The sequence below is a fragment of the Tyto alba genome, unplaced genomic scaffold (genome assembly GCF_018691265.1).
Source record: "Tyto alba isolate M040663 unplaced genomic scaffold, T.alba_DEE_v4.0 Super-Scaffold_23, whole genome shotgun sequence".
Taxonomy (NCBI): Eukaryota; Metazoa; Chordata; class Aves; order Strigiformes; family Tytonidae; genus Tyto; species Tyto alba.
This window is the reverse complement of record NW_024881297.1, coordinates 9,957,611-9,974,672: the sequence shown is the minus strand read 5'-3', so window position 1 is coordinate 9,974,672 and position 17,062 is coordinate 9,957,611. Positions and strand designations below refer to the sequence as shown.

The following is a 17,062-nucleotide window of genomic DNA, read 5'->3' as shown; positions in this document are numbered from 1 at the left end:
TTGCTATTATCCATTACTGCTAACCCCAGAGACACAATATCCCATGCCGTTTTACCCAACAGGTTAATGACAGAGCTAAAAATAGAATCTGTATTTCCTCAGTCCCAGGTGAGTACTACTACTTACTATGCCATAGTGCCTGACATTTCTTTGAGAATAACTCAAGTCCAAACTGACATTCAACAGTCACTTCTACTTAGATAAAGAAAACCTAAACCCCTCTACACTGTCATAACACAGTCAACTACCACAGTTCTCATGTGCTGTGTTTCAAGAAATCCAAAGAGGTCTTCAGAGCATTTATTGAGGGTGTGCCTGTACTCTACAGCAGCAGGACACTTCTCAGACTAATTAATTCATGGGGAGCTTCCTCACTATATTGCTTCTGAGCAAGCTCATTTATCTTCATATTACATTATGCAGTGTAGACACACCCTCAAACAAACGAATTTCTCCAGATAAGGGATACACGTTTGAGGAGGCAAAAGCAGTTTAAAAGACATTATTACGAACAAATGCTCTCACAGTGCAATCACTTGTATTTCCACTTGACTCTCATGTTTAAATTCTACCTATTTCAGAACGGATATAAATTAAAATGGGGAAAAAAAATGCATTGTTCTGTTCCTGTCAGAAAAAGAACTATATCGATAACAGCTTAAGTGAAATTTGGCAAGATGACATGTGAGAGGGTCTTCTCCCCTAGCATGAGGAATGCAATTTGCTGTTCTTCAGAAGAAAAAATAACAGTAGTCTAAATGACAGGGAAGCATCAAATTCCAAAAATAGGTTCACGTTGGAAACTTGCTCAAGTTTGGCAATAAATTTGCCACACGCTTTGTCTACGCTGTGCTGTTTAAAGGGTGTTTCTCTTCTGCATACCTTCCCAAAGCCTGACTGAGAACTCTCAATTTCCAAGACCAAATTCTTGATTCACTCTGTCTCTGCCGTCAGCAACTATCTGTAAAAATCACTAACAATGTATGCATTTTTACATTCCTCCAACACTGGTTTGGTACAGAATTAGAGGTTTAAGCTTACTTTTCAGTGATTTATACACTTACTTAGTCAAGCTTCACATAATAGAAAGTTTTCATTTTTCAGTTGCTATAAGATGCACATACCCCCACCACTCCAGAAAAAAACTACCATAAAAAAAAAAAAATAACTCTAGTGGTCAAGAAACTAAAGTACCTCTCCCATTCCTGCACACAAGTGCTGTATGATATTGCCTTCAACTAACCAATCGCACCTTATTTTTTTCCAGAGGATCTTCTCCTTGTTCTAACAATAGGACAGAATGCTAACACTGAATGAGCACTCATTCAATACTTGATTTCAGTCTCACTGCTCACCATGTTGCATCTTTGTATAATTTACAGCACCTACTTTCAGACTCTTAAATAGAAAACTTCTTATTTCCCTGTTGATCACTATTATGTACCTGAATTATTTCCTTATACCAATTACTCCACAGCACCTCCATCAGTTTTACGGTTCTTGTTTTCAGGTAGCAAACTGGGAGACAGTGATGTGCATCTGGATTGCTCGTAATTGGAGATGCTTGACTTGAGATGCTTTGGGTCTCTCTTCAGAGGATAGAGCAATTAAACAGCACTTTGTCAGTACAAAGTACAACTTCAATCTATTTCAGTGCTATCGTGTTTTCAAAGCTGACATTAATCAGTCCCAAGAGTCGGAACTCAGAAAATGAGAAGTACACAACTAATGGCCATATTTAAAAAAAGTGGTTGAAGTGACTCACCCAACCTTATGCAGGAGCTCTATGGCTGAATTAAGCTTTGGTCTTAACCCTCCAGACCAGCATCCCAACAGCTCTAGCTTTAAAACCAATCTCTTTTAGTGCTATTCTCTCCCTTCCTCACCTAACAGGTCTCATCCACCTTCAGCAGTTACAAGGAAGTAGATCTAAAGGAAACAATCTCATTAATTAGCACATCTGGATTAATTTCCAAAACACTGTCTTCCTGAAAATAGCAAGTGTTTTAAGGATAAAAAAAAAAAGAGACTGAAAAGACATCAGCATATGTGATTGTAAGGCAGAAAGATAAATGTGACCAAACTGAGGTCTGAACAAATAACTTCAATTATAGCATTTCCTATCTGTTGAGAAATTCACATTGCATCACTGTCAGAGAATTTCACATTCCTGGAATTTTCATTTCATGCAGTTTAAAATAATAATGTAAGATTTAAATTAATGTTTGTGTTTCCATCATCTCACTTACTACGTTTGCAGCTTCAGGCTTGAATTCCTACTATAAGGGCTCTTGATACTAAACACCATCCAAACAATCACTACAAGGGCAGGCCTTCACCACAAAGCTAATGGTCTGTGAGAGAACCAGTACGCAGCATACGGACATTATACAGTTAGGAATTGCAGTGCAGCAACAAGCAGACATGTCCTAACACCATTTTCTATCAGAAACCTTTCTATCACCTGAGAAAACTCAGCTTCTTTCAGTTTGACCAATGCCAGCAGATAACATATCACTACTTCCCTTGTTTGACACAAACACGGTCCTCAAGCTTTAATTCTAGAATTTTTTACAAACCACAATAGCATCACAGCATAGTGTTTCGTCACACAAGTTTATCATAAATAAGTATTTGTTTGAACTTCTGTTTAAAAAAAGCATTCAAAAACAAAATGAAAACTCACCTCATTTCCACCAACAGCTTTGGTTAAAATTACTGCAGAAGACACAGGAGGTGGCATGCAGCCTACTGTCTGCAAGCTGAAAACAACAAAGAGATATGTTACATTCCTCACATGATGCAAACAGCATGCAACTTAAAACCTTAAAATACCACAAAGCTGAGTAGAAGCAATCATCTTATCACCTGAGCCACCCAATCAGTTTGCGTTACAGTTACAGCCCTGCACCAGCTGGCAGGGTTTCTATGCCACCTCTTACCAACCACCACAGTGAAGAGTCATGGCACCATTTAAAAACCCAAACACTTAACCTTTCTGGGACCCCATTTCCCCATCTGTAGTACTGTATCTACCATCCACAAAGATATCTACACATCTATCACAAAGATAACTACATTACATGTCCTGATGTAGTAAAGTTTGTAGTGTGTTTTGAGATACCTGTACCTATTTTGGAAAAAAGAAAATAAGAATAAACTCCTATTTTCTTGAAAAAGCTGTTCAGTGATAAAAACATTTACTGCTAAGTGGAAGAGTAAGAACCACCATTCTCAGTACTTCAGGTACCCACTACACTTTGTTTTTCATCAACCCCTAAAAAAAAAAAAAAAAAAAATCACAATCGAGCTTTTTATTTCCTGAACATTAAAAGGCCATCGAATGTTTCATTTTTTTGCATGTTTTCACTTCTTGGTAAGATCACCTGACTTCCACTAATCAAAATGTAAAAAGCTTTCTCCTGCATTTTTGAAGTCTAAAATGCACTATTATCTGTCATTTTTTCCACTGTTTGTGCAGCATAATCATCAATGTATATAGTAAATGCTGTTGCCAAGTAAGAAAAAAAAGTGGTAAGCTTTCCTTTGTTTTCAAAGACAGTCCATTAAACTGGATATTACAAAAATTAGTTGTATCAAATGTGTATTTAGAAACAAGAACAACATACCACAGTAGATTACAATTAAATCTGGGGCCAAGTAAAACAGTGCTTCCGAAGAAAAACTGTGTTGATTTAGAAGGAACAGTAAGGCATGGAATAAAACAGTCTGCAAAACCCCCAAAAGCACAGAATGAACATGTCTTCAAGTACTGGAGTTTGAGACAGTACTCTAGTTCAGAACAATCAATTACTAGTGGTGAACTACTTTGCACTTATAACTGTATTAGTCCATCCTCAAGAAAAGCAGTGTCAAAAAGCTGTAGCAAACAGTAGTATTACATCCAAACAATAGGGAACATATTACAGTCCAACTGATATGCTGCAAATAGACAAAAAGCTTAAATAGAAGAAACAGGTAGATGACTGATGGTATTCAGTTTGTCAGCTACAGACACTGTGGAAAAGGAAAGAGGCAAGCAAAGTAAACTTTATATAAATCCAATCACAAAGCACCACCGTGGAAGCAGATAGCACCTTTAGCTTATAGAGGAATAAGCTATGGAAGCACAAAGTTGTCAGCACTTATCTGGATAAACTCATACTGAAAAGAAAAGAAATACAGGAAAAAGAAATGGTGTGGAAAGTTTGGAAATATATACGAAAATACACAGCAGACAAACACGTGGTGAGTCTGATGTCCATCCCCTGCATAGGTTGTGACACTGTTATCTCTCTTCTATGTGGTCCCTTGGCAGCCAGCTCCTTGAACTTCTCACCTGCACTAGTAAGGGGTGGATTAAGCTCAAAGTTATCCAGAGAGTTATGAAATGCGTGCAAGGGCATTCATCTCAGCTGGCAGGGATTTTCCACACTATAAGGGAAAGGTTTAATAATACAATATCTGTTAACTCTCTCAATTTAAAAATAATACATTTGAAATTACAGAAATTTAAAATCACTATCAAGCTATGGTTTTAAATATACTTCATATGCAAATATTTATCTACCAAAAAACTGGTACACACTAAATGGAAATACTTTTAATCAGGTGTATTGAAACATGCATCTGTGAACTTTTTTCTTGCTTTGTATCAACTACAATACTATCAACAGACAAATAAATTGCTCTAATGGACTATAGATTACTACAGATAAAAATCAACAAACTGAAATGTTCCACTGGTTCAGGCCATGTTATAAGCACTAACATCAGGGGTCCAAAGAATTGCTGAAGAGTGATAAATAATACCTGTTCTGCTGATACATTGCAGGCAACTGAGTAGTAGGGTTCAAAGTCCCATATTTTAGATATGGAACTACCAAAGCCATATCTGGTACCAGATTTTTACATCTCATGCCTTACCACCCGTGCCATAAATGCTATATGCTAAGAGTGGCAGAAGAGGTGAATCTGTGTAAACATTAATATCCTGCTTCACACTCCTTTTCAAAGAGATGCCGTCAATGCAAAACCTAGTAAGCTCACAAAAAATTAAATAAAAAGATTCTTGGGATGATGTCTGTTTCTCCTCTATTTTATATATTTCAAAAAAATTGCACAGCAACAAACTTCCCAATATCACCCCAGACAGAGAGGAAGAATCAAAAAAACAACTGTAAAAACACAGATGAAAAGCTGGTACCATCTGAATCTGCCTCTCAAATAACATTTAGAGCAAAATAGACTGTTATAGAGGATGGGAAAATATACCATTCATTCTGAAGCAAGACAGGAAATTAACTGCAGGCCTGACTGTGCCCTTTAGGAACAATCATGTGAGGAGGGTAGTGGAGAACTAGAGCCCAGGGGAGCCACCCTGCCAAGGTGCTGCATGCCCTTGGGAGCATATGCCTATTTTCCAGGACTTTGTGAGGACTGTCAACTAGCTCCCACTACAAACTGCACTAAACGTGCATGATGAGGAAGTAACTTTGCCAAAGCCTGTCTTGTTCCCCGCTGTTTTCATTAGAGTGCTTCAATGTTTCTAGGGAATAAAAATTGCAGCTGTGGGGCACTGGGATGAACTGGTTACACAGAGCGGCCAAGGCACGGGCAGTCCTCACATCAGCTCCTCACTCTCCTTTCACATACCCATACAGGGACATGAGAGCACCTGCTTTAAAAATGTGTTATCCTAGAGTTAGAACAGAGCTCAGTATCTTCTGCAGCTGCATACCACTGAAGTTACAGCTCCCATCAGGCTCCCTTTGCAGTGGGTGCCTTCAGAGCTACACCATGGCTGCTGCTCTGAGCATGTCCTGAACAGCAGTACTTATCAAGAAAGCACTCCTGGGACAAACAAAACAAAACAAACAAAAAGAAAAACCCCATCTTCATTAAACTCCTCAACCTGGACAGTCTTTGAATGAAGTCTCAACACAGAGTTAATGTACTAAAAGATAAAACACAGACAAAACAGAAATAGTACTCAAGGAACAAGTGCCTGCAAGGCAACTTGAAACATATAGAAGTACACTAGCTCACTAGTAAAACGCAGACACAGCTTCATGAAAAATGAGGGTGGTTTAGACTCCACATTTAAGGAGATACACATACAAGTGTTTCTTTAAAAAAAAAAAAAACAAAACAAAACAAACATATGTAGTTTTACACACAGTTTCACAGGTGTGTATGTATCTACACAGACATATACTTGTGCATGTAACAGATTGTGTTCCTTAAGTACTAGGAACCAAAGTGGCATAAGAGTCATAGCAATGAAGGGTTGAGAAGTGCTGCAAGGAACAAAAACCACAAAAATCTCTTGTACGTTACTGAGACTTCCATGGACTGATTAGGAGGGAGCTTTGGCTCACTGTGGAAAATTATGTCTCTGTTCCAGCTGAGAAAAAACTTCACAATGAGTTTACTTTAAAGAATAACATTGACTATGAACAGCCAAATGCACCTGGACATTGTATAGCAACCTTGTTATCTCCTTGATGTACTAATACTGTTAAGCTAAACATTGCTAACTTTTAAATGATGTCATCTCAATTTCAGCTTCTCAGTATCATTTGGACCACTTCACTCTTGGCCTGGAAAAGCATCTTAAAAGACAAAATGCTCTTTCAGGTTTAAGCCTTATAAAAACAAACATGAGCAGTTTTATCATTAAACTTTTAAGACAGGGAACTCTCCCGAAGCAATGTTTCACCAAGCAGTAAGAAACAATGGGGATTTCTTAAGTAGTTTTCTAAAATAATTGATTTTTGCATTCAAATGTTCCAGTATAGCTGCATGGCACTAGATATTGACCTTTGATTCTGAAAAAAAGTTTTTTATTTTTTTGATTTTTCATAACATCTATCACTACTGAACCATCAATGCAGCTTTGGAAACACACATTGGCAGAGTACACTGAAGATTTAAAATACATTGTTGACATGGTAACTTAGCTTCTGCTCATCTCAAAGTTCTCCTCCTACAAAACTTTACTCTTTTTTTATTTTTCTCTGTAAATTAGCTAAGAGCAGATACTGAACTCCAATCTGGACACATGCAAGAGATGCTCAATACAGACTGTTTAAAAACAGAACAGGATACCAGTACATGGCATACACAGTATGTGTTCACTGACCTATGTGTTTCCTTCAGCATTCCTTTTCTTTCCTCCTCATCCTCCTCGAGACCCTTGTGAAAAAAAACTAACCTGTTGCAAGCTCCCTACATGTGAAACTAACTGACCAGACTTTCTAAAAATGAGACCAGGTTCCTGAAAGAATAATCTTGCACGTGTACTGTGTTTTCGACAGCAAAGTGCTGAAGCACAAAAACAACCAGCAAAATCCATTCACAATACAAGCCTTAAAACACCCGACACAGGATAAGCAGCCCTTTAAGAAGACAGCTACAAATATATTTCACTCCATTATGCTTAAACATACCCTTTTAAAAGCCATTCATTTATAGGTGTGATTGATAATAGCTGAAGAAAGAGCCATATTGCTGTTGGGAAGAACACAAGTGTAAAAATCTGGACAAAAAGGTGTAGTTTCACATGCATCAAAGCACTTGTCAGCTCCTGCAAAAGAAAAAGAAGAGAGGAAGTTGCAGTCATAACAGCTGAAGTAAGATCACGTTTGTGCTTTTAAAACTAGGATCATCTATAGAATACAAAGAGAGTACATGTCAAAAAGGCACCTTTAGGGATCATCTGATCTCCTCTTTAATAATGAAGTACATCCAGACAACATAAAAGCTCTGTCTGCTCCTGGGCATTTTTCCAAAAGAATTGTCCACCACTTCAAGAATAGCATAGGCTCTCATAACGGGAGCTTTTCAGCAGGCAGCCTTAGCACTTTGTCACTGCTTCAAACCCTGTGTTAACTATGCTGACGGCCTGTTTACTTTACTGACTGCCAGTATCAAGAGGAAGGGAAATTTGTAGTGTCCACATGATTTCAGGCTTCTCTAGTCTAAAGAGAGCCACAAACTGTGATTCGCATTTATACCATGAAAAAGGGTTGTTTCATTACAGTCATCATTTGTGGTGGCCTTTTTTTTTAAGGAAAGACTAACAAACATAAAAAGCAATTTGTAGCAGGTTTTGATCACTTATTGTATCAACAGATAGGAAATTTACAGAAAAAAATTACACTGATGAAGAATAACCAAGAAAGAATACCAAGAACATAACAAGCTAACAACAGCTAAGACATAAAATTCAGAGAAATAAATTGTAAAACACTGCTGGAGACTGAGAAAAAAAATAGATTAATTTTAAATAGTGTAATAGCACTCCTGAGAGGTGATCAAGTATCCTTAGACAATAAATTTTTCTGTGTCTCTCTGTTTCTATGTTCCTGGGCACCCCAAGGAGCTTCTACACAGCTTCTGAGTACAAGGAAAAAACCTTGTACACTTCAGCTCATTACAACTCTCAGAAACTGATAAGACAAATTCTTTTTCCTTTCTCTCAAAATACCTCGCGCTCTTTTCAAGTAAACAATGCAATGGGAAAAGACCTGATGGCACTTTTATTCAAAACCTAATTTGCCAGGATTCTCCAGCTAAGTGATACCCCAGGAACATTAAAAAAAAAAAAAAGCAAAAAAAAAAAAAAAATGTATTTCTATGTATAGTAATGCAGCAGTCAATCTTCAAATGCCACCCTCAGCTTCAAAACAGTTGCACTTTTATGAAGCACAATAAAATACTGCATTTTCAACCAACCAAATGCACGCTGATGTAATTATACATTTGGAAGTAATAGCAATTCAGCACCATGTCCTTGCTACCTTTTTCACCTTAATAAAAACTACCTCCCAAATCAGGGTTAAGGGGAAAAAACCTTCCACAAAAAAAATACACATCCATTCATATCCCAGTCTTAAAGTTATACAAAACAAGGACTATGAAACATACATTTTGATTCAGTTTTACCAAGAAGCATCATTATATTCAGTGTTTGGTTAACTGAATGAAATGGGCTTTTTAAATAAAGAAAACTCTTATGCATGCTAGCATCACTCTGGATGAAAAAATAAGCCTTCTTCACACATAACCTGTTGCAGTACCTACAGTGTTACGAATTGCTTCACTGTAGTACTATTTCATCTTGTCTCAAAAAGAAAGCAAAAATAAAATGTCTAGTAGTAGAAATGCATCCTGTGCGGGAAGAAAAGTTACCTGGAAATATTTCTATAAAAGTGTACGTTTTAAAAGTAAATAATATAATTGAGAAAAAACAAAGCAATTGACTTATTTCAACAAAGCTGGTAATTCCTTCTTCTTTCCTGCCGAGTCACCTCCAGCCCCAGATTTCCTAGTGGACCAAGCTATAAAGGCACCCCCAATCTAGGCACCATCACACATACACAAGTGCCCTTATAATTTAATATTTTTACAACTGGAAAATGCCTTAAAACCAGATGATTTTAAGAAAACTGTATAATACTTTCAAAAACAAAATCCAAGACAGAAAGTTGAGAAAGGCTGGTTAGATATTCCAGGGAACAAGGAAGGCAATTACAACATATCCAACCTAGTGCACGAAAGAATGCAACAGGTCTTTCCAGATCTGAATTACCAGTCTTTAAAACACCTCCAGTGACTGTCTTTTAGAATAGTTATTCCTTAGACTGTTATCATCATAGAACAAACACTTAAGGCAAACAGCCTTCACCCGCTTAAGCAATCTACAAAGGCTTGTCTCAAAATATATCCATCACTGTAGTCCTCAAAACAGAAGTCTCAGAAAAGTTACTGGAAGCTGCAAGTTATAACTGCTTCTGCACACCAGGTAGAACAGGTTACCTTGTCTTTCCCAGTATTTCAGACCTGTTAGAGTTTATCCTAGTCTCTCACTGGTCAGTGTGGGTCCCTGTTGCCATCCAGCCACATTTAGATGGTCACGGCTGGACTCCTCTGGGGAAATACCTACACAGTGCATACAGTGTTTTCAGTGGCTTGCCAAATTCCTCATTGAAATGGATAACTCAAGTAATGCGATTTAACTTCTGGAGCCCTACAGGAGGCATTTGCTTTCATAGAGCAAGCTATCCAGTCACTGAAAACTGAAAGAGCATTATATTAAGGTGGAATCAAATGTTCTTGTCATTACTGGAACCTTTCTACAAATGTAAGAGGACCTCAGTCACCTCTAGATTTGAAAACATGACAAGGCCATGCACAGATAGGCTCTCCCCAAACGCTGCCTTACTTTGTAAAATGCCTTCTGAATGCATGTTAGCAAATTTTTTTGAGCGTGCACCTTCTCAGCAGATAAAACCAGAAGTGTAACTCTAAAATAGCAGCAGCTCTTTCTAATTTTGTCAGATTTATCAGAAGGCCTCCGTTAACTCTTACACAACTTTCTATCATTTCATAAATCATACCAAACACTAGTTTCTATCTAATATATTATCCAAGGTAGAACAACCGACACACAGGTCAAGAACTAATAAGGACAAAAGCAGAACTTATTTACTTTGCAATCCAATAAAAAGATACATTAACTGACTAATACTATCAACTTTAGGTTATACCTTAAACAATTAAAACATGCTCCAAAGTATTTTAATAAAAACATGACCTGGCCTCCTAACACATTTAGGGATTGTTTTTAGCATACATTTTAGAAAGTAATAGCACAGGATACGAGTGAAATGGTTTTCTTCATTTTTAACTTCTACCCCGTGACAGAAATTCCGAAAAGGCTTAGCTTCTTAATATAACAAAGCTGGATGTACAGCACCAGTCCTAACTGATGCTTCCAAAACAATCTGAGATCAGCTACCTAGACATAAACACCAGCTCCTGTAAAAGCTTCATTTACGCCAATATATTGCTTTTAAAACCACAGATGAAAAAAAGTTATGCAAGTTCAAAGTAGGACATGACACATTGCCCAGGAACCTGTCAGTCATGTCACCTTAACTGGAAAGAGTTAGATGTCCACTATCATTGAGAATCTAATCAAGACTTTGATAATGCCCCTGATTTTACTCTCGCTTGCAGCTGCTTTACAAACATAAAGCTTGAAGGATAGAAACTACTGAAACGGAAAGAAGTTTTACATTTTTTCCTCTGCATGCAAAGATTCCTAATCCTGAAATCAGAAAACTCCATTCCGTTAGCACTACTCAGGCTTTGTGTTTCGGGTCCTCTTCTCTGTGGAAGAAAGCACTTCTCTGCAACCTACTGCCATTAGGATTAATTACTGTCCCTGGTAAACAGGTAACACGGTTCTTCCTGCTTCCCCATAAGACCACAAGGCTCTAAACAGCTGCTATAGAAATGACTAAAGTTATTCACTTCCCTTCTACTGTGTCCCGGCAGAACTAGAGGCCCTAGTGCCAGAACTGCCAGCAGACACAGGAGTGGGCTGCCATCAATTCAAACCCCATCACCATTTGAAACTTGAACACTATAACCACAACGCATGTATAGAATTTTTTTTTTGTTGACTGCACGCTGTTCATCCAAATCCCAGTTTGTCCAGAAAGTAACTGGACAACATCATGATGATTCTTTTAGGCATTAGTATCATGCAACATATGAATGACATCACCTGTTAGCACAGCCAACAGCATAAAAGAAATCAAGAAACTAGACTAAGAGACATGCAGTTTTTCACTTCAACTCTGGCTGCTCCTTCTCTTCTTGGCACATAGCCATAATTTCCTTTCTCCATGCCTCCTTTACACATCACTAAGGTTCTTTCCTTCATCTCTTCTTACTCCCAGATTGCTCCTCTTTGAAAAATGTGTGACAAAATTTGAAAAAAGTCTCAGCGCCTGTGATATGAAGTAGAACATATGCACTTTAAGTCCACCTGTCCACAACTAAATCCTACAGGAAAAGAATGCCAAGACTTTGTACCTGTATATTGGCCTTGCATCTGCAGATGAACCCTTTTGTGTTGGTATTAGCTGCTGTCCCGTGCCTACCAAATGCAGTAACTTAACCAGATCTTTGCTTGCATTAATCCTGTGGTGACTAGCCTAAAGAGTTTTAATTAGAGAACACACCAGCAGATAAGATGGAGAGAGGCACAGAGAACTGACACCTTCTCTTCACGTCCTACAGAGGAATGGAGACTCCACATAGCCCCTCTCTGACTAGTTCCCTACGATTCACACAGTTTTCTGGCCTGTATCTCAGCTGAGCAGTGGGGAAGCCAAAGTACAGAAGGGGTGGCAGAAGGCAGGTGCCAGTGTGCTCCTGGGTCTCACCCCAATTTGGGTTTGGGACACATCCAGGGCGTAGATCCAGTCTCAAAATTGTGCTCAGCACTTCCATTTAGTCAAAGCCCTGCAAAGTCAAGCAATCCACCCTCTATAGATGGGTGAAATTTATTCACACTTTCCTTCTCATCACGTTCATTACTTTGCAATGAATTTTCTGAAATCAAGGAGGGGTTATTCCATAAATGTCTTATCTGTTCTTGTTAGTCATTCTCCCAGCATAATAGCAACATAGCATAATAATTAAATATTTCAATTACATTCAAACCTGATCAAAAGCAACACAAAACTTTTTTTAAGCAAAACAAGAGCAAAGCAATGAGAAATTACAGTACCTCAGTTTTTAAGGAGAGTCCACTGTTAAAGAATATAGCTGAAACAGCAATGTAAGTTATGGTAATTTCTGGTTTCAGGGGTCCTAAAAAATACAGACATAAAGAACAAAGTGAACTACAGTCAAAGAAATAATGATATGCGTACATCACAATCAAAGTAAATGAGAATATCTGGAAAAATACCTGGAGAAAAATCTAACGATTAAAGTCCCTAATAAAAAGAATGGGGTTTCTATCAAGTTATAAGCATTATTAAATCAATATAAGTATTAAATAAACAAAAGCAAACCAGTGAGCAGAGAGTGAGGTATGACATACAAATTTGGGTTCCATGATTACAGGCCACTGGGAACTAACGAGTAAATTCTGGAAGTGTGAAAACAGGGAGTTTTTCACAGTTCTGCCATGAGAGTGTCCCTATAGCGTCAGCAAACTCAAACCCTACACTCCAATAAAAATATTAGCTGCTTCCTCCACAGGGTCATCAATATCATTTACATAGTCACCTCTCACTTCTTCCCCCACAGCGCAAACACACCTGCCTGGCTGCCTGCACAGAGGAAACCAAATCGTACCTTGCAATGATTTCCTTGGGGCAATTCTGCATTATTCCCCCACAACAGGGCTGTGGCAAAATGGTTCATTCCAGCCCTACAGTAACATTTCAGACACACTGCTGCAGTGAGATCAGCAAGGGCAGATGACTGCACCTCCAAGGGTTCCACTGTATTAAAAGCTTACATTTGTATGTATTTATATACTTTCTTTTTCAGGGAGATTACAAGAAAATACTTTTTACACTCCTATAAAAATGATGAATTCTCTTAATACACTTTGCCTTCGGAGCAAAGCACCAAGCACAAAATGTATATACTCATTTTTTTCACAAGCATTCAACCAGTTATTATATCGGAAAGAAAATATTAGCAGTCTACTTAGGACCAAAGTAATATCCTAACTCTGCAAGTGACAGTAAGTTGTCATGAGCAAAACTGCAGCAGCAAACAAGCAAGCCTTTACTTGACACTCCAGAAGAGAGGATCCTTTCTGCTCTCTCGGATGAATGATACATTGATGGTCACACTGGAGCAAGGTCAACGATCCTTAAATTAGAGGGACTTGATTGTACACCAAGTCTAATCAAATTTTCATCTCAAGTCGTTTAAACCCAAATCCTACTCTCAGAGGACTCTGTTGATGAGACACTAAAACTGTGTGTGTTAAATACAAAACACAAACCAAAAAACCTGTATGAAGCATAAGGTAAAAATAAGTCAGGAAATGTAAGAGTTAAAGTTGCAACAAAGCACATGGCTAGTTGCAAAATTATGGCATGTTAACTGAATAGTCAGGGGGGAAACAGAAAAATTATAAAAATATATATAGTCACACAAAAACTGTATTTTATAGATATAGAATTACATAACTTTTCTAATCTTCTAGAAGATTAGAACATACATGTACATGCACACACACACTGGACAGACAGGAACAGGCAGTGAGTTAGTTAATCCGGCTAAAATAGGCGTTCTTCCAGGACTCAGTTTTTCTGGTTTAGGGTTTTTCACTGGGCTACCTGATCTCCTTTACACAGGAGAAATCTCTACCACCAGAGCAAAAGCAGGTTCATGGAGCACAGGGAACTCTGGTCATAACAGACCCCCTTCAAGTCTTGTGCAAAAGACTGGTCAAGAAAGCTGTTTTCACAAAGGAACTAAATAGGCTCATTCATCAAATAGGAAAACACAGAAAAAGGGCTTGGCTTATGCCCTGAAGGTGGCAACAGCATAAATCTTTGTTATTTGTGGCACAATGTTCCACTGGTATGGACGCTGGACCATCCATACCATTCAGTAAGGCCCTGCAAATTACAGCGAATGGTTTTGTCAGCTGGAAGATGACAAACTAAGGGGTTTTTTTTCATATGCTGGTATTTCCTACCCCATATCTCTTTTTTTTTTTCCCCCCCCTCCTGTTTTTAAAATGAGCACTGAGATCACACAGCTTCAGAGGAGGGATACCACTTTGGGGAACACGTGCTTATGAGTTTCAATCAATCCTTCCAAGATTTTTCAAGCAAGTTGTCCCAGGAACAATACCATGTCAAAGCCTGACATCTCTTTGCAGTAGGGTAATTAAACAAAGTGCTCCATCACAGTGCTTCCATGCAGGAAGTAGGCTGAGGAAAAATTATCTCTTGTTCTAGTTAAAAGGGTCTCCCACATTGCTGCTAACAATTAGCATGACAATCAAACCAGAAAGGGACAAACCACCTGATACTATCAATTTAAAGTTGTCTTTAAGGTCTGCTGAAGACACAGCATGGATCCTGCAAGAAGCTCCATGTGGGTCCTATTCACCTACGCAAAGCAGAACACAAATGTTAGAGGGGATCCTTGCACAGCAGGAATTTGCCTACCCTGAACATCATGAAGGACCGGAGCCTTAGTTGCCACAGCAAGTGTTCAGAGCCATATTTTTTTAAATCTCTTTTTTCTCAGAACCTAAGTGCGGGGGGGGGAAAGGTTGGCTCCTCAGTGAGAAGCTATCCTCAAACTTCAGCTCTGTTAGGGAAAAAAAAAAAAAAAAAAAAAAATCTATGTGTATAAAAGCACAGCTAGATCCTTCCTCCCCTCCCGTAACATGGAATTGCTAAAGGAATTCTGTTCAAGTGTTCTACATGCCTTTTCTTAAATCTTCAGAGATCAATTAGAAAAAAAAAAAAAAACAAAAAAAAAACAAACCCACATTTAATTTGTTCTTGAAAATTGCTAACATCTGGAACTGAAGTTACAACAGAAACTAACCAGAAGATGCTGCCAGTATTCATACTTAAAGCTACACCACTGTTTATTGTCAAACAACAGGGGATAGCTGTTACAAGAAACATGCAAGACCTCACTACTCAGAAAAGGACAGATTTTTCTTCCGATTTATTTACTGTGAGCACTTGACACCATTTTGCACAGTGAAAATGATCCTGTTTTCCCTCATCTTTCATTATGAAGAGGGCACCAAAAAAAAAAAAAAAAAAAAAGAGAAAAATCAACCTGGCTGAAAATACAGCACACCTGAGATTTAACACAATATATATTAAGCTTCACCTCTCGGGAAGCTCATAGATGGCACACATTCATCCACCGAACGGCAATGGCTTTATGTCCACCTCGGAGTTCTTGAAGTTATTACTGAGTTTAGCGGGAGTACATTCAAAGTAAGTTGCTACCCAGTTTTTCGTTGCTACTAATCCGACAAAGAGCAGGGCATTATCCCGGCAACTGGTCCAGCGCCCAGCAAAGATACACGCAGGAATACACCCTGAAATGCTCCGAGGGTACCTGCCGACCAGCGGCTGGTTACCAGCCAGAGACGGGGAGCTGCTGGCGACCCACAGGAGGGCCCGGCGGCTTCGGCTGTGCCCCCCAGCCCGCAGCCTGCACCCCTGGGCCACTCGAGTCCCAAACTTTCCGAAAGGACGCCCCGAGGGACACCCCAGCAGCAAAACGCCCGGCACACACCTCCCACACGCACCCCCCCCCCGCGCCGGGGGACCCGCGGAAAGGCCCACCAGCCTCCCCCCCGCCTCCGCACCGCGGCTACGGGGCGCGGGGTGGGGGGAGTGTCCCCGCCGGTTCTCCCCTCACGGCTCTGCGCCGAGCGGCCTGGGAAAATTGGGGGGGGGGGTGTGTGGGGGGGTGTGCGGTAGCGGCCGGACTCACCCCCTTTGACGCCGACGGCGGGCTCCAGCCGCGCCGCCGCGATGACCAGCACGATCCCCAGGATGAACCACTCCTTCCGCAGCCGCTCCAGCAGCCCCATGTCTCACCCCCGCCGCCCGGCCCGGCCGCACCGCCGGGGCGGGGTGCAGCCGCCCCCCCCCCCCCGCCCCGCGGCCCCCCCCCCCCACTCCCCGCCCGCCGGCGGGACCAGCCGGATCCGCTGACAGAAAAAGTCTCACCCACCGCCGCCATCGCTACCACGCACCTCCGAAGAGCCGCGCAGAGGCCGCGCTGCGCCGACTGCCCCCCCTGCTCCGAGCAGTACCCCCACGGGGTAAGGCGGGGGGGTGAGGGGGCCCCGCGGGTGGCGTGCTGAGGGGGCGGGACAACGCCGCTGCTGTTGCGGGGCGGGGAGCGCGGCCCCCGGAGCCGGTCCCGGCGGGCGTAGTACCCGGTGGGAACGGTGAGGCGGCGGGAGCGCGCGCTGTTTTGGTAGATTACGGCGGCTGCGTGACGCCCGGCGTTTGACGCGTGGGAGGGCGGGCGCGCGCCCCGCCCCGCCCCGCCTCCCCCCCCGCGCTTCCACCCGCGTCAAGCGGGAACTGGCGGCTGCGGAAGCTCCACGGACGCACAACCTTTCCGTGGCGGCCGTTTCGCCGTGAAAATGCTGGCGGTTAAAATCCGGCAAGCCGTGTCGCGGAAAGCGAGGAGCCCCGGGCAGGCGGCCGTGTCCCACGCACGTAACCGCCGCTGT

At 40.8% G+C, this 17,062-nt stretch overlaps 1 protein-coding gene across 5 annotated transcripts in view; it reads right to left on the bottom strand.

The window, feature by feature from the left end:
* Positions 1-16,482, bottom strand: part of SLC10A7 (solute carrier family 10 member 7) — a 151,064-nt gene extending 134,582 nt beyond the window's left edge. For 3 of the 5 annotated variants that reach the window (XR_006165687.1, XR_006165686.1, XM_042796978.1), the window contains exons 1-4: positions 16,309-16,482; positions 12,590-12,672; positions 7,452-7,588; positions 2,687-2,762 (exon numbers count right to left, since the gene is read on the bottom strand). Coding sequence is in view for 3 of the 5 variants with exons in the window: in XM_042796978.1 (XP_042652912.1) it covers positions 2,687-2,762; positions 7,452-7,588; positions 12,590-12,672; positions 16,309-16,408 (396 nt within the window). In the remaining 2 variants the exon portion in view is untranslated. Of the gene's footprint in view, positions 1-2,686; positions 2,763-7,451; positions 7,589-12,589; positions 12,673-15,008; positions 15,138-16,308 lie in introns of those variants that run through there. The other 2 variants (XM_033001708.2, XM_042796979.1) reach the window with 2 other exon arrangements.
* Positions 16,483-17,062: the final 580 nt, after the last annotated feature.